The sequence below is a fragment of the Canis lupus genome, chromosome 2 (genome assembly GCF_011100685.1).
Source record: "Canis lupus familiaris isolate Mischka breed German Shepherd chromosome 2, alternate assembly UU_Cfam_GSD_1.0, whole genome shotgun sequence".
Classification (NCBI taxonomy): domain Eukaryota; kingdom Metazoa; phylum Chordata; class Mammalia; order Carnivora; family Canidae; genus Canis; species Canis lupus.
The window spans coordinates 2,835,127-2,861,908 of NC_049223.1; the positions used below are offsets into that span (position 1 = coordinate 2,835,127).

General features: G+C 37.1%; 1 protein-coding gene and 1 pseudogene across 24 annotated transcripts in view; both read left to right on the forward strand.

Annotated features, from left to right (window-relative positions):
* The window catches only part of PARD3 (par-3 family cell polarity regulator), a 650,509-nt gene that overhangs the window by 471,281 nt on the left and 152,446 nt on the right, over window positions 1–26,782 (forward strand). For 21 of the 24 annotated variants that reach the window (XM_038529684.1, XM_038529679.1, XM_038529686.1 and 18 more), the window contains one exon: window positions 16,288–16,398. The exons of the other annotated variants lie outside the window; for them this stretch is intronic. In XM_038529684.1, coding sequence (XP_038385612.1) covers window positions 16,288–16,398 — 111 coding nt within the window. The remainder of the gene's footprint in view (window positions 1–16,287; window positions 16,399–26,782) is intronic. 24 annotated transcript variants of the gene reach the window in all.
* On the forward strand, window positions 25,512–26,018 carry LOC100687541 (annotated as a pseudogene).

Below are 26,782 nucleotides of genomic sequence, written 5' to 3' on the forward strand. Positions count from 1 at the left end.
CCTGGAGGAGCATCACATTTGGATGAAATGTGACCTGTTGAATCTGACTTGTACTTGTCTGCGGCGATACACCCCAGTGGAGATCCCTAGTGAGCAGGTGAGCAGGAGGGGCTGTGGATGTGTGGAAGTCAAAGACAGAAAAGGTGACATTTGAAACCATGACAGAGTATTCATGGAAGGGCTGTCTGGACCTGTGCATGCAGGGAAGGAGGAGCAGGTGAAGGCTAGGGACCTGGGGACCCTTCGCATATTAGCTGGACCCCACCAGCTTCAGGTGGGGAGGGGAGTGTGATGACCAAGGAGAGGCTGCTGCAGATAAAAACCAGAAGATTATGATCATTAAAGTCGAGACAAGAGTATGTCTTGTATTAATTAGAAGGATATTGTGAACAGTGTTTCTGCTGAGAAGTCAGAAGTACTGACGGCCCTGGCTGCATGGGAGTTACTAGCGTCAGTGGGGGGTCTCTGACCGGTTGTGAGTGGTTACCCGTTTTATGTCATGTACTTTAGAGTTTCTGTGGGATGCCAGTAGAGACAGAATCTCTTGACCTTCATGCTTGTTCCCAGTTAAGGCTATAATATATTAATTCCTGTTGTAAGAAGCAAACTCTTTTTTTTTCCAACACTCTACAAAACACAGAAAACTGTGCCAGATTTCTATATTTTTGAAGAAGAGAAATAACATGCTAAGTGACGTGTTAATCCCAATTGAAGATTTTCACAAAGAATTACAGAAATTAGGATATGCAGGATTAATTTTTTTAAGTAACTTGTTACTGAAATATAACTTGGAAGAGAAACAAATTTAATGACTGTTTTTGTTGACTATGGGATCACTTCTTCAGTGGTGAGAGAATTTCTCATCTGTCTCTGTCTTATCTTTCCTCCTTTGTGTTGGCAGGTATGTCACTGCTGAGCATGTGACCAGAGTGAGTGTGGATCATGATGACATCAGCTGCTCTAAATTATAATAAGACCTTAATTCCAATTTTCTCTCATGCTTACAAAACAATAAAAATACTGAGGTCAGATAAACAGCTTGCTTCCTCAAAGTGCCAGCTTTAAAATGACCGTTTTTGAAAGTCTTTTTTTTTTTTTTTTTAATTATGGCATTTAACCATTATAATACATAAGCAGGAATCCTCACTCCATGCTTACAGACATTTTCAGACTCTGTCTCCCAGGACCTGTTTTCTCAAAATTCACGAGGGCTTCCATTCCTGTGGCTTAAAAACAAAAACAAAAACAAAAAGCTGATTTACAGATATCTTTGTGTTTCAAGGCAACACTGTTCATATCTTATGTTCTATCCAACGGGATGTAAAGTTTTGGATATATTCAAGCTATTAATGCTTTATGTAAACTATTGAAATTGATATATTGAGTGTGTGCCCATTATTTCTGGTTTGCTGCCTTTTCTGAAGGGTTCCTGGATGGGCTTTGCCTATCTGCATCATTTAAAAAAACTTTTTATTTTTTACAGGCATTTTTAATATTATTCATTCTATATGTTATGCACATTATAGTCATAGTTACATTCAAAAACGTTTCAACTAGATTGCTTTCTGGGAATATATTTCCCATGAAAATATAGAATTATGTGTATTTCCTGTTGTGACATTATTTTGATTTCTTTTATATTTTCAATAATAAAATATTATAAACTAAGTACTATTTTTTAAAAAGTAGAAAATGTACATAACTAGTTAGCTGGTTTTTGGTCATAGATACCATTGCAGTCTTTAAATAGTTTACTACTAAGATTTTAGATCTGCCTTCTCAGCTTTCATGAACAAAATAGAAAAAAACGTACATTACATTTTCCCTGTGGAACTCTTTTTTGGAAAGGTCTCATGTTCAAATATAGTTTTATCCATACGGGTCTTATTATCTTTACTGTCAAATCTTTATGCTTTTCTTCTTAGAGTAGACCCCTATCTGTTGAGTCTGGCAACATCCCTTTGAATGTTCTTTTTCTTGTGAGATGGAAGTTATGTCATTTACTAAAGCAGAATTTTCATAATATTTCCAGGTCAGCAGTGGGAAAACACCTTTTCGTTTCGAAGTGTCCTCTACTCTTCTGTATAGACATGCAGCTGACAGGCAGCCATCTAAGTTAGAGACGAACTCTTATTAGCAGCAAGGTAATAGAAAGTGTGCGAAGGTGCCTCCAGTCACCAACCGTAGAATACCCAAATAGCATCAGAAACAATAAGGAGAAAATGAAAATCATTTCTGACTCATGGAATGTTGTTTTCTTCTCAATTTCATACTCAAGAATCTTTCAGCTGGGTAGCTGGCCTGAAGAAATGAGGCTTCGTGTGGGTGGTTATTTTCACTTGTCTCCATTAATTCTGCTCTTGTACTCTTGGAAGGCATTGGCTCCCTCCTGCCACCCATCATCTACCCTGCATTGACTTTGAGGGTGACATGTTGAGAAGCAGATTAGTTTCTGGGAACTGTGGGGTTGAATAGTGAGGTATTGATGTGAGGATGGGGTCATTTACAAAGATGTTACAAAGAATGTTTTTTCCTTTTCTGTTTGGAACACCAAATATATGAAAGAAAACTCTCCTCCTTGCCTTTTTATCTCCATGACTTTATCTGTGACAAATTGTTCTGGTTGCAGCACAGACCCAAGTAACTGTCATTTAAACAAGACAAGGCTTGTCTCTGATTTAAAAGAAGCCTGGAGATTGGCAGTCCGAGGCTTGTGTGATAGGCCCAGAAGGTCAGCAATGCCACTACCTTCCATTTATTCAGCCAATCTTGCTATATTTTTCTTTATTTTTTTAATCGTGGTAAGATAGCCATAATATTTACCATCTTTAAGTGTACCGTTCAGGGGCATTAACATTCCCATTGCCACACAGCTATCACTACCATAAACATCCAGAACTCTCTTCATCTCACACAACTGAAACTCTGTGTCCTTTAAACACCAAACCCATGTCCCCTCCCCCTACCCATCATAACCACCATTCTGCTTTCTGTCTCTTTGAATTGGACTATTCTAGATACTTCATATAAGTGGAATCATATGACATTTATGGTATTTATCTTTTTGTCACTGGCTTATTTCACTTAGCATAGTATCCTCTAGATCCATCCATGTTGTAGCATGTGACAGAATTTCCTTTCTTTTTAAGGCTGAATAATATTCCACTGTGCATATACCTCACATTCTGCTTATCCAGTCATCTGTTGACAGACATTCAGTTCGCATCCATCTTTTAACTTTTGTGAATAATGTCATTATGAACATGAGCATCTTAAACATGTATTTCTACCCCGGCTGTCACTTCATAGTTACAGCTCTAGCCAGCTCGTCAGAATTGTAAGCAAGAAGAAACAGGAAGGGGAAAAGGGAATTTTCAGGGGGGATTGGCCTCCTTTGTACAGATCATTCCCAGAAGTCCCATATCAAGTTCTCTGAGCCAGAATTTAACAGTAACGATAATAAATAAAATAGTTAATGTTTATTGAGAGCCTATTTGTATAAAAGAAGACTGCATGTATAATTCATATAATTTATTTCATTCTCAATATAAACCTATGAGGGTGGTCACATTTTACTAAAGAGGAAGTTGAGACTCAGAGAATTTAAGTGAGTTGTCCAAGCAGAGTGAGTCATATGGCTATGCATCTCATAGCTAATAAGAGGCAAAGCTGGGATTTTGACCCAGAAATCTGGCTCCACTGTTTATGCTCTTAACTACTGTCTTCTACTGTCTTCTGTTCCTATTCTCAAAGGAGGCTGGGGCAAGTAGTTTCATCTCAAGTAGGCATGTTTCCTCTCCTTACCAAATCAGGGTTTCACTCCAAAGCAGGAGAAGGAGAATGTGTGTAGGCTGCAGCTAGCAGCACCTGCTATGCAGAGTCGGCCACTGTGAATTACCTTTCTAACTCACTGTTTCTGGAGGTAGGTGGCCTCAGGCTTCTGAAATTGCAGCTGCTTTTCTACTGTTCACCGTCATTCCACTGTGCTGGCTAAGACTAGCCATGACTGGCTTAACCAGAAGGACAGGGAGTGGACCACAAATACTGGAAAATCTTCTTATATCTACCACTTGAAATGGTCATGGTCTTCCCAACTTATCTTAGAGGAGCTTCCTAGACATGGAGGAAGGAATGAATATATAGATATTTCTGTACAAAATCACATCTATTATTTATTGAGTGGTGATTTCTCCCAACCGTGTGTTACATGCTTTAAAACATGATTGCATTTTATCTTTGCTACTATTTTTTATTAGCATTTTTATCATTTAATAGTGCCAGTTGTCATGCATCAAATAACCTATGTCTTTCTGATTCTGGAATACAAGCACTTAATCAGTTGATACATTGACTTTGGTGCCTTTTTAACCTAACTGGTTTGTTTGTTTTGAAGATTTTATTTATTTATTTGATGGGGGTTGGGGGGGGAGAGAGAGAGAGAGAGCGAGCGAGCGCGCATAAGCAGGGAGGAGGAGCAGAGGGAGAGGAAGAGGGAGAAGCAGATGCCCTGCTGAACAGGGAGACCGATGTGGGCCTTGGTCCCAGGACCCTGAGATCATGACCTGAGCCAAAGGCAGACGTATAACCAACTGAGCCACCCAGGTGCACCGACCTACCTAGTTTTTATGGATACATTCCCCAAATGTACTTGGATTATAGCATGCTAGATCTTGTTTTCTGGGACTTAGTGACCTGCATTCAACCTTAACCATCTCAGTAGAAGATGATTTCCTTCTTTAGTGTTTAGGAAGTAGTCCTGAAATAAACGGGGCATTCAGGAATGACGATATACCTTTTATTATCCTTTGAGTCCTCTTTTTAGTCTTTGTAAATAATGAGGATATTGCATTGAACTTAGTTGTTTATCTTAAACCCTAGCCAAGTGGTTCTCAGCCCCCCAGGGTTTTGCCCCATAGACTTGTGGCAGTGTCTGATGACTTACTTGGTTGTCACCAGAGGGGAGGAGTGCTGGTGGCATGTAGTGGTTAGAGGCCACAGATGCTGCTGAACACCTTATGATTCATGAGAGACCCTCACCCCCACCCCACTGTCCCGGATGGTCTGGACCAAAATTTCAGTAATGTCCAGGTTGGAAAAACATTGCCTCTGACCAAGTACAACTGGTATGTGACATGTACTTGAGTTGTTGGTCTTCAGACGAGCTACCCAAAGGCTTCCATGTCTTATGTCTGGTTGTCCTTGGATTCCCCATGAGCAGCTCATTTCAGTTGTCATTCCATGTGGAAGAACACTGCCCTGGGCATTTTGGTGGATGCTTATGAGTTAAAATTACACTGAAAACATTCAAGTATTTTACACTCTTTTTGGTGTTTCACCATAAAAAATGCTTAGATAGTGATCTTTCTTAGATTTCAGTGTAGTACATAAATGTTTTACTTCATGGACTGGCAGCATACAGAATAACATGAAGAACCTAAGAGACATTTAAAAAGGTTGAGGTCAGTCTAAGGAGGAGAAGAGTGTTCTGTGATAGAAAGAATTGGGGGGGGGGAGGGGGGAATCCCTCAGCAGTTTGGTGCCTGCCTTCGGCCCAGGGCATGATCCTGGAGGCCTAGGATGGAGTCCCACATTGGGCTCCCTGCATGGAGCCTGCTCCTCCCTCTGCCTGTGTCTCTGCCTCTCTCTGTCTCTGTCTCTCTCTCTCTCTCTATGCCTCTCATGAATGAATAAATCAAATGAATGAATGAATGAATGAATGGGGGATGTGGATTTGAAGCTCTGTCTGCCCAGCCCAGCCCTGCCACCCCCAGACCTCACCCGTCAGCCTCCAGTTTCCATTCACACATTTCCTTCTCATGTTCTTCTAAGAACTAAATGATAGAATATGTACGGAAAGCTTTTTGGAATTGTAGGATACTTACATCTGTCAGCTCGTGTTGTTAAGTTCTTTTCTCACCGTCTCTTTTCCCCTTAGATGAATTATTCCTGCGTTAGTTTATCAGTTTCTAGATAGGTATTCTGAGTGCCTTTGCTAAAAAGGATGTATGGGTTATTTCTGCCCTTTGGGGTAGAAGTATGTCTGTTTCTATTATATACTCCCTCAATGAAGGGAAGTTTGCTAATACCCTGTGGTTATACACACTGATTTAGGCCAGACGGTTTCAAACGTCAGCCAAGGAAATGCAGCAGGATGATGTCCCATAAAAGCCACTGTGACTGGGGAGACTTGAGAATTTAAACTGATACCCGTGGTCCTGGCTCTGGTGCTGGGACAGTTTGTGGGACAAACAGGGCGCACTCTGCAGAGCTGCACATCTTGCCTCGTGCTTCAGTGAGGAGGAGCCTCAGGCCGCGGGGCAGGTAGTGCCGGCGAGACGCGCTGAGGAGACGGGGAAGCTGGGCTCGGAGAAGTCCCAGGCCAGTGCCCAGATCCACAGGTTCTATATTTAAACATGGTGGGTTGAGCTCTTTAGTCAAATAAGGAGAAATGTGGTGGTCGGCCCTTGTCACCATCCATGTTCCCTTACCGGAGACCGGATGGGAAACGCGTCTCCTTGTTCTGAGGCCTTGAGTCTAGCCCCGAGGCCGCCCCGATTTCGGGTCCCGCTGACCAGCTGTGCTCCAGGCTGCTGGAGTCACCGGAACTAGACCGCGCCGGGCGACCCGGAGCAGCCGGCCACGGCGCGGGCAGGGAAGGCGTCCTTTCTGGAGCACGGCCATTTGCCACGTTCTGGTGTCACACGGTCCTCTTCGGCGTGTGCGAGACTCCTCAGGCCCCAGGTGTGCTGCAGGAACACTGACTTGCCCCAGATGTGTGGCCTGGAGGCCTGTATTCCTTGAAAGGAAGCTGTGACTCGGGGAACCCGAGGGGATGGCTGGGGAGGCCAGGGAGGCTGGGGCAGCCAGCGGCCCCCACAAGACTCTGCTCGCCCCTTCCTGCGCCCAGAACTCAGTGCAGCCTGCAGCTCATGCCCGCAGGCCGTGCCCGTGGCCCTCATCAAATGTGTCAGCTCCCTAATATTAAATCTGCATATGCAAAAGCTGAAAATGGAAAGTCTGTGCCTCTGATTTACTCTGTAGAGAGCGTTCTCTAAGAAATGTGAATCAACAGAAATTGTTTCTTCTCATCAACAGAAAAAAGTGCTGACTGACACCTTAACTTTACAGATAATGAGATCTTTGGGGAAGTTTTAATCTTTCAAAGTTTCCAGGAGCTATACAAAAGCTCTGTTCCCCTCCCATCCCCCTGTCTTCAGTGACCATATTTTCCGCCTCTGTCACTTCCCTTTGCTCTGTAAACATAGAAGCATAGAACATATTTGAGAGTGTTTCAACCATACCTGGAACTAAATATCTCCTCTGAGTAGTTAAAACTTGGAATTTGAATTGCAGTGTGTATTTAATCGAGGGTGAATATTTCCAACTCAAAACAGATATTCTTAAATTGTCCAAGTTTGCATTGCCGCATAAGCATTTACAACTTGATTGTCAATTTGAGTATCAGGCCATGGCAATAAAAATTATTAGGATTATCTTTGGTACTAAGTGCTCCTGATTCTTTGTCCTAATAGAAAATAAAGGTGTAGAGTAAAACATTTTTCTACCTTTTACTTTTTCTTTTTTCAAGTGCCTTTTGAATAGATGTGTTTTTTGACTTAGGTCTCATTAGCATTTCTTATGGGGACGGCCTTTGGGGTAATACCACTTATTAAATTGTTCTGATGCTTTCGGAAAAGGAAAACCATGGTAACCAGATGTAGAGTATGATTATTTGCTTCTAACCTGGCAAAGTATTGGATTTAACAAAAGAAGCTTAATAGAAATGTTCAGATTGACCCTTCTCATCACTTGGGCTGCTTAGAGCCCAATCAATCTCTCATTATTATCAGAGTTATTCGAGCAAAGGCAGCAGTGATAGTATTTTTCATAATCACTTCTTGAGTCCAATGTAATTTGCAATTTGGAGTATTGTATTATGAAACAATAATGCATTAAAACGAACAGTGCAAGAATTAGGAGTATAGTAGTAAAGAAAGGATCTGGCGAAGTAGTTGTGTGAAAGGCACTTTCAAAATCATTGTAAGTGGACATGACTGATTTCAATGCCAAATTAAGCATTTAGAAAAATCAGAATTATGTGTTGTTTTTGCTATGTTTAGGTATGTATGTTTATTTTATATATATAATTTATTATAAAGTCAAAGTAGTTAAAGGGGAAACAAAAAATATATTTTGCATATTATTTGCATCTGCATGTTTGAGGTTTCGGGATTCATGTGGTTTGATTACCTGTGTGGCTATATGTTGAAAAAAAAATAAGGTGTATCAAGCCTTATAAAAATCTTGTGTGGAACAGTAATTACCAACTGACCCCATTTTACAAAGGGAATTTATTTGCTACAGAAAATATGTCATGTAGCCTATGAACTAGCTGATGCCTGAAAAGCTTTAATATCATAATTAAGATATATTGCCACTCATCATCTGTCCTTTTACTTGAATGGCTCTAACAGATTATAAATATTATTTCAGTTATTTATGTTTTTATCTTATGTTTTGAAGGATTACTGTGATTGCCTGTTTCTTTTTTCTTATCTATCTAGATTCCATGCTCATGTGTGTGTGTGTGTGTTTGGGTTTGGAGTTGTTTTTAAGATATTTGGGACTTACAATGATTCTTGTAAAATTAAAATTGATAATGTGCTGGGTTCAATTTCTTCATTGTTGTTTTAATATTTCCTTGTTCATATCCTTCCAGGACTCCTGAAGTGTCATGTTACATCCTTGATTAGATAACAGGCTATGGCAGGGGAAGAGTGCACTTATAAGGACACTTAATAGAGTCCTGAAAAGGATGTGTTGTCCATTAAGGGCACACTGCTTGTCTAACGTCTGTTCTGGCTTGGTTAAGTAGAGCTAGGCTATTCTAGCTTGGTTAAGTAAAAGCTGTGGTTTTTTTGTTTGTGTTTTTTTTTATATTTTAAAATATTTTTTTAATTTTTTTAATTTTTAAAGATTTTATTTATTTAATCATGAGAGACCCAGAGAGAGAGGCAGAGACACAGACAGAGGGAGAAGCAGGCTCCCCGCAGAGAGCCCAATGTGGGACTCCATCCTGGGTCTCCAGGATCATACCCGGGCTGAAGGTGGTGCTAAATCGCTGGGCCACCAGGGCTGCCCTGTTTGTGTTTTTTTAAAAGGGTTCTTTTTTTTTTTCTGGCTATCAAGCAACCCAAATTTAGTTTATTAAATCTAATCAGACTAGCGCTGATGAAAACTGTACACAATCAGAACTGTACAAAATTCTCGAGTTTGTGAATCTCCTTTTAAAGAGAACCCCTGCTAAACTCTGCCAAGTTAAAACTGCATCCCATTTTATAAAAGCACTATCAAGTTGTCATGTACCCTTTCTAAGCCTCCGTTCTCATCATTGTTGATTACTAAGATTTTTTTTTTTTTTTTTTTTTGCCTAAATAGGAGCTTTCTGTTTTTCATAATCAGCTTCTCTTCCCTGATTCATCCAGCATTGCCACAATCTACTGCTGAGCAAATCAATGTGCTATCATGGTAGCGATTTCTTAAAATGCCACTAAAATATGTAAGATCCTGAATGGGAAGGACATATGAGAAGAAGTGACTTTTGTTTTGTTTTGTTTTTTTTTTTCTTATTTATAAAATGGAGGCTGAGGCACACAAAAAAAAAAGGGCCAGAAACTATGAATGTGTTATTACAAATGATAAATGCACATGGTGAATTCTTGCTGTTTACCCTTTGATTGGGTTTGGGCAGTTTCACATGCTTCTCTGTTGCCTGGCAGTATTTGCATATGTCAGTACAGACAATTTGGACTTATGGGGCAACATTGCATTTAGAAATATTGGCAGGGACCTAGCAATGGGCATGGGGGTAGTTTTTCCGATCCTTTCCAATGGTTGGGGATCAGTTCTTGATGTTGCCTCCAGATTCCTGGCCTTCATAGACAAGTTCCATTTGGGAACAATGTCCTTTGGATCTCATTGCTGCAGGAAATGCAAGATTTATCTCATTTATTTCAACAAAGATGGTTTGCTTGGCTGCTCTAATTATAATAGCATAAAATGACTGCCTGGTTCCTCAAGTTTTTGATGTGGCTGGTGTGGTTAAAAAAGAAGTCTTGGGTCTAAAGTCTGGCTCTGCTACTTACTTGCTATCTGGCCTGTGAAATCATTAAATTCTCCTGAAGCTCCCCCTAAAGAGAAGGATGATAACACCTGCCTCACATGCTGGTTGTGGAAATCAGTGAGATAAAGTACATAATAAAAATTCAATAAATTCTAGTTCAATGTAATGAAGTAATCAAAAGAGCATTCAACAGGTGTTCAATTATATGTATCACTTAGGATTTACATAAAGTGAACTTCATAGGTCTGGGAATTTCAATTTTTCTAGGAGTATCTGAGTTCAGACCCACTGAGATCTCTTGAGCTAGCTATGAGGTGACCTGAACTCTGTCCCTAGTTTGCAGTGTGACTTGGGGCAGCTCTGCATACCTCTTGGTCCTCAGTTTTTGTTTGTCAAATACAAACATTGACTGATCATTAGTCTTTAGTTTTCAGAAACGTGCACATATACCTTCAGTGTATATGGGTAAGAGTGTGGTAGAGCAATCTACAAAGATACATGGTTAGATTTTTTTTTCAAGCAGAATTTAGAACAGTTTAAGACTTTAAGACAAAAATAAATTCATAATTGTATTAGAGAGTGATGAGTTGAGAGAACTCAAGGCTGACAACTAAGATTGAACCAGAATTAATTGAAAAGATTTTCTAGAGAAACTTGGATCAAAACCATTTAGGAAAAACATGACACAAAATATGATGATAGAGGAATGGTGTTAAAAGCTCATGATTTTGCTTTGATTTGAGTGAACATTGTGTTTCTGAGGCATTGCAGAGAGTTTGATTGGAACATAGAAATAAGACAGGACAAGGTATTCTATTTTGCTGTACTGCAGAATCTTGAATCCAGCTCATTTAACAGCTAATATCTCTCAAAGGTCTTTAGGGTAAATGGCAGCATTGACACAACAGTCAATGGTCAAAGACAGATTAGCACCCTGGCTATACTAACTGTGTCTACAAAGAATACCTGGAGGTTTCAAAAAGAGATATGAGTTTCCAGAGAAAGGAAAAGATTGAATCATGTGATGGTGCAAAAATATAGAAATAAAGGGCAAAATACAGGGCAGGGTATTGAGTTAGATGACCATGTTGACCACTCCAGTGTCGAAGTTCGGTGTTGGGAGAGAACGGATGGTTTCTGGTCACTGATAACTGAATTTGTATTTGAGCAATTTCAGTTCTCTCCCCCAGGCAAGCAGTATCATTTAACCTACCCACTAGGGTAAATAGTAAGGCAAGAATTGTAACAAAGCCTCCTTAGGAATGAAGATCTTGGTAATGAGCAGTGAGAAATACCAACTTTCTAGGTGACATTTCAGTGATTTTTGTTTTTGAAGAAATTCTTATTTTAAAAATTATTCCTCAAAGCTTATAAGATAATTGGTGTTGGGTATTCCGTTCATCTATTTTTAAGTATGGCAGAAGATTTTTAGGACTTCTACTATATCAAGTTTTCAAATATGATACTAGAAAAATCCACTTCATTACACATCCAATTATATTTTTATTTTATTTTATTTATAGTAGGATATTGTGTGTTATATCACTCAGCATAATTTTTTCTGAAGGTCTCTAATTTTAGTAGCAATATAATAGTAAGATATTTCAATGTTATTTATATTGCAGGGAGAATTAGGTTAATTTGCTAAAAACTGAAATGATGGTTCAATAGCACGAAATTCTTATCAATAAATTTTTAATGACAGTTATTTCTATATGAAAACAAGAGAATTTTGTTATGATCCTTTGTTTTTTTTGTTTTTTTTTTTCCTTTTTCCTCATTCATCAACAAGTGCATGTTTTGCCCATTATTCTTTACTATAGTAATAAATACGGCCGATCTGGCAGTTGGCAATGATCTCATTTGTAATGCGTCATAGTGAAACCCATTTAGCAGATTACTTGGAGCTTATTTTAGCTGAATGAAAACATTGCTGTATTCTTTATGAAGAAAGCCATATGTTTAAGAAGTGTTAAGAATTGTATTCTGATAAGACAGGTCTCATCCGGCTGTATCTTTCTGTGAAGGAGTCTTCAGGGGCTTGGTGGCATTTTCATTGCGTTTTCTTCATGCAGCCACACTTCTGAAATTGTTCTCTATCAACATCTTCTTAAGCTATTTTTCTTTTTGTCTCCATGTTAGTTTGTTTTATTTTACTTTTGAGAGAGAGAGAACACATGAGCAGGGGGAAAAGGAGAGAGAGAATCTCAAGCAGACGCCCTGCTGAGTGTGGAGCCTGTCACAGGGCTTGATTTCATGACCCTGAGATCCTGACCTGAGCGGAAATTGGGAGTTTGCTGCTTAACTGACCAAGTTACCTTGGCACCCGTGTCTCCATGTTTTTAAAAAGTCATTCCCTTATGTTAATATATCCTAAGATATGACTAGAAAGTTCTTCCTGAGGAGGTGCAGTCTGACCACTTTCTATTCTAGCATCACATTCATTGGATAGTGGGGCTTTCTGTTTAAACCTGTTGCAGGTGGGCGGTTAGTCAGAAGGCAGTTCCTAAAACTATCCTTTGCTGAAAATGGGTTTTCTTCCTGGACATACCATTATTACCTGATTTTTTTCAGCTTCGCTGTTCTTTGGAAAGTGACCCATTTGAAATTCACCTGTGGCTTTTAAAAGATAATAAATTAAATGTAATTGGTATCTTCCAAGTTTTAAGCTGCTTGCTATTAAATGATTGTTTTCATGTTTTCTTTCATAAGTTGACCCCTGACTTCAGCTGTGACACTGACTTTGCTAGTACATGTGTAGCTAAAATTTTTCAGTAATGTCCCCCCTCTTTGCAGGAAGAATTAAACAACTATAAATTTTTTTTAAAGATTTTATTTATTTATTGACACAGAAGGAGAGAGGCAGAGGCACAGACAGAGGGAGAAGCAGGCTCCATGCAGAGAGCCCAATGTGGGACTCGATCCTGGGTCTCCAGGATCACACCCCAGGCTGCAGGCGGCACCAAACCGCTGTGCCACCAGGGCTGCCCTAAACAACTATAAATTAAGGAAACACTGGAATATGTTGGCAATGAGAGTGAATGAGGGCATAGCTCTGTTCTTTATCTTTTTATGCTCTAGAATGATCGGTATATTTTTTTTCGCCTCTTTATTCTGTCAAAAAATTACAGCTAAGGGACTCATTTTTATCCCAATTATAAAGTAATCTGCTGTGCTTTTTAGGACGGCTTAAAGAAATCACATGATTTATTAACTCAAGTAGGCATTAAAGGAAATGTCCAAATGGTAACCTATAAACATTTTATCTGTCCTTTCTTTGCATTTTAATATCAGTCTTGAATTTATAATTTCAAACGAAAGGTATACTATAACAGTTTGATAATAAATTTTCAAATAATAAAATAGTATGTTTTGGTGATTCAGGGGACAGCCTAGGACACTAATATTTTCATATCAAATAAATGAGAAAAAAATTCAGTTCTTAAATCTGAGTCAAGATTCACTTTTTTATTCTTTTTAATCCTGCATACTTAAAAGTTGAAAGCTCATAGACTGAGATCTAAAACTGAAAGTTTTTCCACAAAGTAGGCTCAAGATCATTTTAAAAAAAATAAAAGATCTAATATAGCTAATTAAGCTCAGTGTTAAGTTTGGGACCAAAAATATTTAAACGGTATTAAAACATGGAAAAGCCAACCACTCTCAGTTTTTTCTCATATTATTAGCTCAAAGGGATGATGTACATGATCTTCCTATAAGATTAAACTATAACTTTTGGTGCAGAGAGACATACAGTTGATCCCTGAACAGCACAGGGGCTGGGGTGCTAAACTCCTGCATAGTTGAAAATCCATGTGTGACTTTTGACTCCCCGTAAACTTAACTAGGAATAGCCAACTATTGACCTGAAGCCTTACTGATAATGTAAATAGTCAACTAACACATATTTTTATGTGTTACATATTATATTCCTACACTAAAGTAAGCTCTTAGAAAAAAGAGAATGTTCTTAAAATCATCATAAGGAAGAGAAAATACATATACAGTGCTGTAGCGTATTTATAAAAAAAAAATCCGGGTATAAGTGGATCTATGTTGTTCAGGGGTCAACTGTGTATCTTGTGTCATGGCATCGTGTTTCTTAACTAGGATATAGGTTTGAATGTAAGTAATCTAGAATATGAACCAGCACAGTCTTTAAAAGCAACACAAAATAGGTCAATGTGGCAACATTGTATCATTGGAGGGATATTGATGAACTGAAAAACTTAATGGTTAAAATGATTTACCTTTAGGAATCCATCTTGCCAGTAAATATCATGTGTTAAGACTTGAACTTACACTTTTCTTAATGTCAGAAATACACTTTATATTTCCAGATGTCTTAGTGTTGCAAAATTTTCAAGATGGAAATACATGGAAGCTTTAATACCATCTACATGCTGATGATGCTCAGATTAATTTGTCCAGCTTCATGCTCTCCCCTGAACCCCCTGTAGATGCTTAATAAATTTTTGTCAAATGAAGGAACATTATGTTTTAAATGTTGGCTCCTGCTGAGATGTATCAGTTTTTTATGTTTGCTCTTTCATTTATTTATTAATTCATTCTATAAAGTTAGTCATTATGCCTCTTAGGCATTATTGATATATTAACAAAAATAAAGGCAAAGTGTTTATTTTTAATGCTTTGTATTTATTAATTTTAAAAGCATTGTACGTATTTTATCCTTTGTGAGAAGTGGTCAGTTCTTAGGGATTTCTTTCCTCTTTTTCTTTTTTGCAATTGCAATGATCTTCCAGTTTCTAGATACCATTACAATTTAAGGATAGATTTGCTTTATAGAAATTAACTTTGTAGGCAGTTTTGAATGCTTTCTAATAATGTAATTTTTAAAGGAAGAGTGATGGTGATATTTTGACTTTTTTTCTATTTTAAGATTTTAAAAACATTATCTTTTATTTATAGACCCCTCTGCAAACAGTGTTACTTTAGTAAATATTCCCATGTACACTTCATGTATAAACCAGTATTTGAAATCAGATTCATGTTAATAGAAGAAAGACCTATGCTACCAACCAGATTATTAATTAAAATACTTCTTTTTTCTTTTACATCAGTTTTGGAATAGCCTTTTTTTTTTTTTTTTTTTTTTACTCCTCCTTTCAGTATGATTAATTGTACAGCATAAGCCAGATTCCTACTTTGTCCTCTGAAAGAAATATGCAATATATTTTATATATTTATGAATGCTTAGTTGAGTAACTGCCTATAAAAGATTTTTTTAAAACATCTAGTGACTACATGACTAAGATGAGTATTATTTGAGGGTATGTAGTACGTACATTCCAGGCAACATGCTCTTTTTTAGAGAAAAGCAACAGAGCAAGACAAAGAATTTATAGCAAATCTAGGCTCCTGAGATATTTTGGATGCCAGAATGGAGTATTAGTGTTTTTGTAGAGAGCCTCCAGCTCCGTGGCCATCTGTGAAAGTTTGTGTGGACTGGTTTTTGAATCATGTATCTGTTCCTCATGTTTGTTTTTGATCAGATATAGAGTTTGAAGGCAAAGATGCCACATTCAGCAATTACTTTTCATTGGTTTCCAGAATCGAATTTGATGAGGATGCCTTAAAGCTTTCAACTTCATAAGCTCAAAGTGTTATAGCAATGTAAATTATCCTTTGTACCTTAAACCTTGCAAACATGGCCTTGTTTGTCAGTTTTTAAACTATGATAAATGTTTCCAATAAACCTGACTGAAAATAAAGAAGACTAGTTGTTTATGGAGAGATTATTAAGTAGATGATTGTGAATTCTCATTCTTTAGTCACAAGAGCAACCTATTCTAATGCAGATTTTTGGCCTCTAGCATTTGAGGTTTTCAGCATTCAGTTCTATACATTTAGTAATTGTGCAGTAAGGATTAACTGAAAAGTTGCTTATTTTTGTTTTGCCAAAAGAAAAGTGAGGATTGAGGCCATTTTCAAAAGGGTTGTCTCTGGAGAGTTGCAATTAAAAATGAATCTAATAATGGTGATTGAAAATATTCATAATGGGCAAAAACTAGAGAATTGCAGGAGGCCTTTTGGCCCTCATTTTGAGCAAGCTCGCATTTCATTGAGTACATATGTCTTTGTCACAAAAGAATGAAAACTCATTTTGTATATATTGACAAGTTAGAATTTTTTGTTATCAACAGGTTTGGCAAACATCGAAAAGATGACAAGATTGAGAAAACGGGTAAAATAAAAATACAGGACTCCCTTACGTCAGAAGAGGAGAGGATACGAATGAAGCAGGAACAGGAGAGGTAGACTTCAACCATTTGACTAAACTCACCAGATAGAGCTTTTTGTCCTTTCTACTCTTCTTTCTTTTTCTTTTTCTTTTTTTTTTTTTTCCCTAATATGAAGAATTTATTCTCAAAAGGAGTTTTTAGTTTTTTGGTGTCAGTCCAAATATTGATGGTTGTGGGATTAATGTAAAGAAAGATTAAAAAAAAACACTGTATATTTATTTGAGGCATTAAAGTGAATTTAATGGTTAAGATCTTTGCCTAACAGATAGTAGGGCATATTAAATGAATTAAATAAACGTTAAGACTAAATTTATGATCACATTTAAAATCACAAAGAAATATTTACAAAGTTCCATTTCATTTATGTATCAGTATATAGTATTTTTATATACTGATAAAAATAATTATAATTATAATTATAATTATAATTATAATTTTTAAGACTATTTCTCTGGAAATAAAACTTTGAATTTTTATAGTTCACTTAAAATATTTTTATCTATAATAAGAATTGAGAAGGCTTTTGTGCTATGTTGTCTTCCTCTCAAACCTCATGTTTGTTTCTTTTTTTTTCTACTTCCCTATCATATTTTATGACATTTTCCACTTAAACTTGATTGCATCTTTTCCAGAAAATTTGTTATCTGTTGTTGAGCCATTCCATTGTAAGAACCCCAAGACCACGAAATGAATGAAAAATTACTTTAAGCAGATAATCGAAAACCATTTTTATAAGTGATTAGAATTTCTCTTGTAATTCCCAGGGGATGAGAAAGCTGCCTCGCACTTCTGTTATTAGAGTTTACAGGCTCGCAGGGCGTTCCTCCGTATCTTCATTTGGCAGTTTCAGAGCTGCCACAGCAAGAGACCCTCTACCTGTTGTATTTTTAATAACCTGGGGAATGAGGAAGTTTCTGGTGCCTTGATGAAGGCTAAAAGACTCAATATTGTCCATAACTAACATGAGAATCCAGCAGCTTCACTTCCAGATTCTCACTAACAATTCTAGAGTCGAGGCCCTTTTGAGTCTTGCGCTTAACGAATGAAAGAACTAGAAAGAATATTCTATCGTGGTTTTCTTTCGAAGAGATTAATGTTTGGATATTTTTCCATTCATCCTCTCCCTCGTTTGAGGCTTTAGGCTAGGATAGTTACTCTGATTCTCTTGGCTTTTCAGAGTATTAAATATGTAAATGGGAGAAACAGGGACTTAATTTGTGATGCAAGTCTGGGTTTATTCTTCTGGTTCTTCCCCAAATTTTTGTTTTTTTGAATCCTTCCATTTTCTTGCTTTCTAGGACTCTTTCTAATCCTCACCAATTTTGGGATCCCTAAACTCATGAATAAGCTCACTGTTGTCAGGACAGGACACACAGTATTCCTTAGTGTGTGCAATATGGCATTTAATTGCTCAGTGCTGTAAACTTCCATCCTAAGAGACTGTAGAAGAGAAGTGTATACCAGCTAAATGAATGTCCTCAGATTTATCCACAGGCAAATACGTGGTTTAGTTGGAGAACAATCTAAGCGATACAGACATTTTACTTCTTCCCTATCTTGATGCGAACCACAGGGGATAGCTTCATTAGTCCTGTACGGTTGTCCATATTTGCAATATTCTTTTCTTGCAGTTTAAGATGATTACTGTGTTTCAATGCAGAATTCTCTCAACACTTTCCAAGATACTTGTTATAATGCATAGTCAAGTTTTGCAGCCAAACAATGATTTTTACATAATGGTTTCACTTGTATTATTAATTTGCCTAAGGCACAGTTCACTTTCAGTTTTGCTTTTAATCTCCATCTCTGTACCTCTAATGATGCAATACTTCTGGGAACTAGGTTGGTCATAATGAATTTACAATGTACAGGAGGCCTAGAATAAAAATCTTTTAGGGTCAAGGAACAGTGAATGGTCCATTAAAAAAATCAATTAGCTTCATAATTTAAGAAAACTATTATTCTCTGACTTTCTATTTCAGTAACAGTTTTTACAAGTATGTTTTATTTAAATTTGTGGATCTTGTAATAAAGCGAGTGAATGCATGAGACATACTGAATTACATAAGTGAAGTTTGTTTAGTATTTGTTATTTGGCTAGAGCAAATCCTTCCCTTCTTTGTGCGTCCTCCTTTCTGTTCTGTCTGTTGGCATTGGTGGTGCTTTGTTTGAGAATGGAATTGCAGATTCTTTGGGAAGAATTTGGGTGGAGGACTAGATAAAAATGAAAAAACACTGCTTATATTCTCAACATAGCTTTTGCTTCACTGTGGATTAGTAGAGAAGCACCTCCTTTAACATTCTTTACCACTGTTGCTATTTGAGTTCCCAAAATTATTTTGGCTCACTTCATATAAAAATAGAAAACTTGACATCCCCTGGTTATTAATTATGACATGTCCATATATAAAAATATTTTTGTCTATATGTATCCATGAAGCCTGACTATGACTGAAAATATAAATATGGAACAAGTGAAAGGACAATGAATATAATTTAAAATGTGTTTTCCTACCAGGTTAAGATCTATTTGGATAGTGAAAGTAAATTAGATTCTTCTGAGCATGGGTCTGAGACTTCATCCTTGCTAACATCCTCCTCTTTCCTTCCACTTACTGCCATCCCTTGGAGGTAGGGTCTTGTATAAATACTGTCCACATAGGAGAAGTGAATGAGGAAGACCCCAGCATGGATGTGTCCTCTGACTCTGCGAGTCCTGCCCTGCCAACACCCTGAGCCTGCTTGCCTGGGCTCTCTTCCTGAGAGACAAGGAGTATGGGTAAAATTAGCTGGTCCTGTGATGTGCTATTTTGACTTCTAGCTCCAGACTCCAAACGTAGGTATCTTAGCCTTTCAGAGATGCTATTGGCCACTTTTGGGCTAGGTGGGGAAATGAAGGCGAGTGATGGATATTTGCAGCTGAGGTATGAATTCAGCGCTTTACTGCCCTTACTAGTTTGTCTCTGAGGCGTGCCCAGAGACAAAGCCTCTGTTGTTTCTTTTCCACCACAAAAAAGGATTGGACTCCAAAATAGAACATATTTAATTCAATGACCTGTGTCACTTCAGGCCCACTTAGCTACCATTATCTTGACCAAGAATCCAAAGTAATGTTTGGCTTTCTATTGAATTTTTGCTCCCCTGGTATCTCTACTTGGGTGCTAAAGGTTGATATATAGGCAGTGTGGTGTGGGAGTTTCCCAAACAGTGGCTAACAGGAGAAAAAGGGTTCCATGTACAAATGTGTTTGAGAAACACTTGGTTAAGCCAATTTATGCATATTTCTTTACTCCATTATTTCTCAAACCCTACTTTTGTTAATAGACTTTGTGAGTCACGAAGATATGAATAGAGATTCATCATGTCCTAAGTTTTTTGTTCACAGAACATCCCCCTTCACTTGTTGTTTTCCATGATATGCCAGCATCTCTCAGGATTCGGTCCCTGGGAAATCTTGGTGGCAAGTGAAGGCCATTGGCTCCTGAGTTAGCCATTTCAAGCTCACTCATCTGACTGGCTGTGGAACATCAGGTTGATTGTTTCATAGAATCAGGAGCAAATGTTGAGCAGTGTTTGCAACGTGCCTCCACATTATGGCTTCTGTTTTGTGTGCTTATAAATCTTATTCCTGAACTTTCATTTTCTGCTTTCTCTTTCCTACATGTTTCTCGCCTGTTGAAAGCATATACTTTTTAAAGGTTTGATTATAATGTATTCTAGTTCTAAATCCATAGAAAATTTGAAAGAAAAACCATAAATTTAAAAATTCTCAATCAAAATTCTCAATATCACAAAAAGGTTAAAATCCCACTTAAAATTATGACTGTTTTCAAGGTAAGAAATGGGGTTAAATATTGTCCCTCTTGGAAATTCAGCATAGATGCCAAATTATAAGCTTGAATACTGAGAGGTGGCAGTTGTTAGATTTACATGGCAGGGTAAGCTGAAGGACTGATGAGTTGAGCCACGCAGCTTCCAAAGGCCACCACTTGCGGCATTTTGCGGGGCAGATGCAGCATTCATTCAGTTGACCACAGACTGCTATTACATTGAACCATTGCTTCCAGTTATCTTGCAGTTTAAATTTCATTCTGCCCTACCTTTAGGTTTTATTTGATAAATGTCTGTAATACTGATTTTTAGAGATCCAGGAACTTTATTCCCAGAATGAAGCTTCTGGATGACAGTGCAATAGGTTGGGGGTTGAATGTTTCCCAAAAGAGTTAATTGCAAGGCCCTAAACATTGTTTTGAAGATATTTAACAACTATCTAATGTGTAGCAATCCAAAATTCATTTTAATTTTTTCTGGTAAACTAATATTAGTATATTTTATCTTCTGTAGACATTTACAGCATTTTTTTTTTTTTTATTAACATCACTAAAGGTCAATTTTGGTTTCTTGGAGTATTCTAAAAAATGCATCATGGTTATTCCATGTATTGACGTTTTGTAACTTTGGAAGTAAAATATTTGGGATATAACTAATTTAAGTACACCATAGATTTCCATCCTGAGGAATGGATCACTCAATAGCGATCCTCATGCCTGTACCTTTTCTGGATATACAAAGACCATACTTCATATCCATAAAACAGTTATTTTCATCTTACTCTACTGCAATTAGTGCTAAAAGCCATTTATTGTAAAAGCGAAAATCCTAATGAACAGAAATGTTACAAGAAGTCTTATGTGTTTTATCTTCATCATGCATCATCCATTTTAATTACAGAAAAGGGTGGTGAATACTGTGACAAGAGTCTAGAATTAAAATCATTAATTGATGTCAAGCTGAAGAGAGACTGTTAGCATGAATTTAGTGACAGCAGGAAAGAAATTAACCTTATTACTTTATTTAGTATATTACATTATTTTGTGTATTGTTGTCTATGCAGGTTCAAGGCAATTTCATTATCATAATGGAAAGTACTTTTTTTTAACAAAAGGAAGAGGTACAGATATTATGTTTGAACATAACAAATTGACATAAATTCTTCACTTGTTAAAAGTCTCACAAAGTTTTTAAAGTTTTAATTTTTTTTTTTTTTTACGTATCAAGAATAGGGAAGCAGTGCGTGATGATGTTGCTCATCTACATCAGTCACTACAGCTGTCTGCCATCATTTAGACCTCAGAATAGTTCTCTTGTTTATAAGTACGAAGGACTGTCTGAAATGCTTAAAGCAATAGACATTTATTTCTTTGGCTAAATTTTGGGCTAATCAGTTACTTCTGTCATTGCTGAAGTTTGGCCCAAGATAAATTGGTTGGTTAATGCTAAACAACAACCTGACTGTTCAAAAAACGAATGGCTCTTACATCTTAGAGATAATTTGTGACCTCAGGGTCATGATAAAAGAATAGAGGGGGTGTCCTTTTAATAGCATTGACCATCTGGAACTATTAAAGGCTGAACTGCAGTGTACTCAACTGTCTTTTTTTAAAGTTTCCTTAAGAAACTATATTATTTTTCTTGAGACACCCAAAATATTTTCTCATCTGAGTCAAATATTTCTTTTCTAATTAAATCTCTCTAGAAAGAATGAAAACATATTAATATGTGTTCCAGAGTCCCTTTTCTCACTTTAGAGTAAACAAGACATTCAAATATAAAAGTACATATTAAAGACAATCATTGATATCTTTTGTTAATCTATGAATTGTCACTAAAATTCACAAAAAAACATAGTGCATTCTTGGCTTTAAAAATCTACCTTTCAGTGCCATTCATATAGCAGCAAGCTTTATTAGCAATAATTCCTAGACTGAACTTTTTAAAAAGTTTTAAATGCACATTGGTCCAACCTGGTTACCAAATTCATTCTCCTGTTGCAGCTCAAGCCCCACTTCCTGGGCCACAGGCAGGCTGTAGTGGCATTCTGAAGTTTTTAGCACAACGGTGAGCCAGTGAGCCCCCAGAGAGAGAAGGGGGACTCAAACAGCTTTCATGGCTTTGAGCATAAACTCATTGGTGGTGATAAGATAAACAATAAAAATATACATTTTTATGTTATTGGAGCTTAGAAAAAAATTAATGCTTTTAGTAGATAACACTGTAATGTGTATTGGATTCAATGATTAATGGCAATTAGTAATAGTGTACAAATTTGGGTAAAAGGAAGCAGATGAGAGCTGGGCTTTATGAACAGTACCTCATGCTGCCGAGCACTTCTTCTGAGCAATTGACTTGTTAGAAATTGACTCCCAAAATGAAGATTAGTTTCTGTGTATTTAGAACAAAAAAGAACATTCAGTTCCAGGATCCATCAATAATAAATTGAAATTATTGTGCAAGAAATTTGGGAAGATTATTTAGGTTTCATGCTTCCCTTGAGAAGAGAATGTTCATATTCTTTTGTCCTGATGGCTTCTTTTCTTAACAGAGCTGCATTTTCCAACATAAGTAAGTTAAATTTTCTTCACTTTTAGTGACCTGAGGTTCAATTACCATAGAGTTCACTCACTTATAAACCAATCTGTTATTCCTCTTGATTTGGGGGGGTCCTCCAAATTCAGAGATTTTGGCTTTATTTCTGTTGTAGTCTTTCAAATTTCTACAGGTTCCCAAACTTCAAAACTTATGTGAATGCCCAGTCACTCCGTAGTGAGGTGATTCTCTGAAGGTGAGCAAATATAGTGGTAAAGTGCAGTATCAGATGAGTGATCATAATTGAGCTTCAAATTAATATCCCATTGAATCGAAGAAAGAAGTCATTTTTCTCTTCAATAGTTTTTCTGGTTGAATACAGTCAAAAAGACAGTATGATGGAAAGAATACAATGATCTCTGAACTTATCTGAACTTTCCATCATGAATATCCTGTATTTAGTGTTATATAAATACTTTTATAATAACATCCTTGACTGTCATAATCACTCCTAGGTGAATAAGTAGATTATAATAAGAAATCTAGTATAAATTTAGCTAACTTTGACATTAGAATTTGCCTCGTTATTTTTCTGATGGGTATTCTTTCTGCGGGACTTACATTTATTAGAGTCTAGTACTTTTTTTTTTTTTTTTTTTTAGAATCTAGAACTCTTCCTGATAAAAATTTTCTAACTTTTCAGTAGGCCCTTATGAATTAAGAAAATTATGGGTCCTCAACGCAGGAAATAATGTCCTTCTCAGGAGGTTTTGGGAAGATGTGAAACATTTTTTCTTGCCGACATGGCTGAGGACACTGCTTGATGACGTGGCTGGAACCAGTTGTGCAAGAAGTCTTGCACAATAACAAATTAGCCTTTCTCAAATGTCATTGGACCCCTGTAGAGGAACATTGAGCTAGGTGAATTAACTACTTCCATTTTATAGCTGGGAAATAAAAGAAATTAGAAACAATTTACCTGGCAGGCCCAAAATGTGGATAAACAAGACTAGCTTCATGATGATAAGAGGCTTGATGTAAGAGTTCTTGATGTAAGAAGAAAGCAAGGGAGAAAAATGCACACTTTGCTTGCAGTGGTATCTGACAATTTTCCAGCTTTTTAAAAATCTTTTTATTTTGAAATGATTTTAGATTTATAGGAAGTTACAAAGATGGTACCATTCATCCAGTTTCCACCAACTGTTAAAACGTACATGGTGATAGTACAATATCAAAACCAGGAAATTGGCATTGCTACCATGTGTGTGTTTAGTTGTGTCATCTAATCATGTGTGTCATTTTGAGAATGCTATATCAATGAAATCTTACAATACCTGACCTTTTGAGATTGACTTTTTTTCCACCTAGCATAATGCCCCTGAAATCAATTCCAGTTGCTGTGTGTATCAATAGTCTATTTGTATTGCTGAGTAGTACTCTGTGATAAGGATGTACTTTGGTTTATTTGACCACCTGTTGTCACATATTTTGGTTATTTCCAGTTTTTGAATATTAGAAACAAAGTGTCTATGGACATTTGTGTATGGGTCTTTGTCTAGACTTAAGTTTCTATTTCTTTGGGATAAATGTCCAGAAGAGTAATTGCTAAGTGGAACCATAAGTGTATGTCTGGTTTTATGAGAAACTGCTAGACTGTTTTCCACAGTGGTTGTACCATTTTACATTTCCAACAGTAATGTATGGCAGGTGCAGTTTCTTTGCATCCTTGTGAGCATTTGATATTATCACTTTTTTATTTTAGCTGTGCAGTAATAGCTCATTGTGGTCTTAATTTGCATTTCCCTAATGGCTGGTGATGTAGAAAATCGTTCATGTACTTGCTATCAGTACAACTTTTCAAAGAAATATTGCTTCATGTCTTTTGCTCTTCTAATTGGATTTTCTCATTGCTGCATTTTAAGTGTTCTTTACCTATTCTGGACTTGAATTCTTTGTCAAATATGTGGTTTGCAAATATTTTCTCTCTGTACTTACCCTTTTTTTTTTTTTTTTTTTTAGGATTACTTATTTATTTATTCATGAGAGGCAGAGAGAGGCAGAGACATAGGCAAAGGGAGAATCAGGACCCTAGGATCACAGCCTGAGCCAAAGGCAGATGCTCAACCACTGAGCCACCCAGGCTTTTCTCATCCTCTTAATAGAGTCTTTTGGAAAGGAAATAAGGAAATGCTTTTAGTTTTGATGACATTCAGTTTTCTGTCTTTTCTTTATGAATGATGCTTTGATACCATTTTTAGATATTATTCCGCTCGTGTTAGGTCCTAAAGATTTTCTTCTAAAGTATTATAATATTACATTTTCACATTTAAATCTGTAATTCATTTTGGATTGATTTTTGTATAAGGTATGATGTGTAAATTCAGGGGGTTTGTTTTGTTTTGTTTTGTTTTGTTTTGTTTCTGTTTTTGGCCTGGGACATTTATTTGTTCCAGCACTGTTTGTTGAAAAGAATGCTTTATTTCATTGAATTGCTTTTGCATAATTAAGAAAAATCAGTTGACCTTACTTGGCTATTTTTGGGTTCTTTCTTCTGTTCTATTGATCTGTGTGTCCATCTGTAGATTCCACACAGTGTTGATGACCATGGCTATGTTCCAAGTCTCAGAATCAGGAAGTGTGGTTTTCCAGTTTATTTTTCTTTTTTATAATTGTTTAGCTACTCTATCCTTTGCCTTTCCATATAAATTTAAAAATAATCTCCTTTCGGGGACGGAGTGGCCAATGGCCTGCAGAGCAACATGCCTAAGTTTTATTGAGACTACTGCGACACATACCTCACCCATGACTCTCCATCTGTGAGAAAGACACACTGCAGTGGTAGGAAACACAAAGAGAATGTGAAAGACTACTATCAGAAATGGATAGAAGAGCAGGCTCAGAGCCTGATCAACAAAACAACCACTGCATTTCAACAAGGAAAGATACCTCCTACTCCATTCTCTGTTCCTCCTCCTGCAGGGGCAATTATCCCACCTCCCCCCAGTCTCCTGTGTCCTCCTCGCCCTGGTATGATGCCAGCCCCCCATATGGGGGGCCCTCCCATGATGCCAATGATGGGCCCTCCTCCTCCTGGAATGCTGCCAGTGGGACCTGCTCCTGGAATGAGGCCACCTATGGGAGGCCACATGCCAGTGATGCCTGGGTCCCCAATGATGAGACCTCTTGCCCGTCCCATGATGGTGCCTACTTGGCCCAGAGTGACTCGACCAGACAGACAAGGAGAGACAGGAACCTCTTTATATTAATTTTATATTACTTGTTCTACTTCACCAGGAGATCATGGTGCTGTGACTCTGGGTGTTTTCTAACAGCATGACAAGGAAGACTTGCTTCCCTTTCCTATCAAAGAGAGAATAGTTTTTGCAGGGGAGTAGTGGGACAAAAAAAAAAAAAAAAAGGCAATTTTCATTTGTATTGTGAAATGTGAAAATAAAATTGTCAACTGTTTTAGTTAAAAAAAAAAAATCTCTATCTACAGGAATCTTTCTGGGGTTTTTATACGATTCTGTTAAACCTGGATATCAACTTGGGGAGAATTGACTTCTTTACTCTGTTGAGTCTTTGATTCATAATCCCCATAAATCTCTCCATTTTTTAGATCTGTGATTTCATTCATCAGCATTGTATAGTTTTTAGCATATGAGTCTTGTCCATATTTTGTTTGATTGATATCTATATGTTTATATCTATCTATAAAAAACCCTTCAGTTTATATCTGTTTATTCCATTTTTTATGCTTATAAATGGTATTCTTAATTTCAGCATCCATGTTCATTGACAACATATAGAAATACAATGGATTTTGTTTCTTGATTCTGTATGTTGTTACTTTGCTGAACTTGATCTTTAGTTCTAGAAGACTTTTATAGATTCCTTGGGGTTTTCTATGGATGTAGACCTGCAATGACATCATTATGTCATCCACAAATAAGAATGGTTTTATCTCTTTTAATTTTTCCAGTCTGTATACCACCCATGTCTTTTTCTAGGCTGATGGCATTTTTTAGAA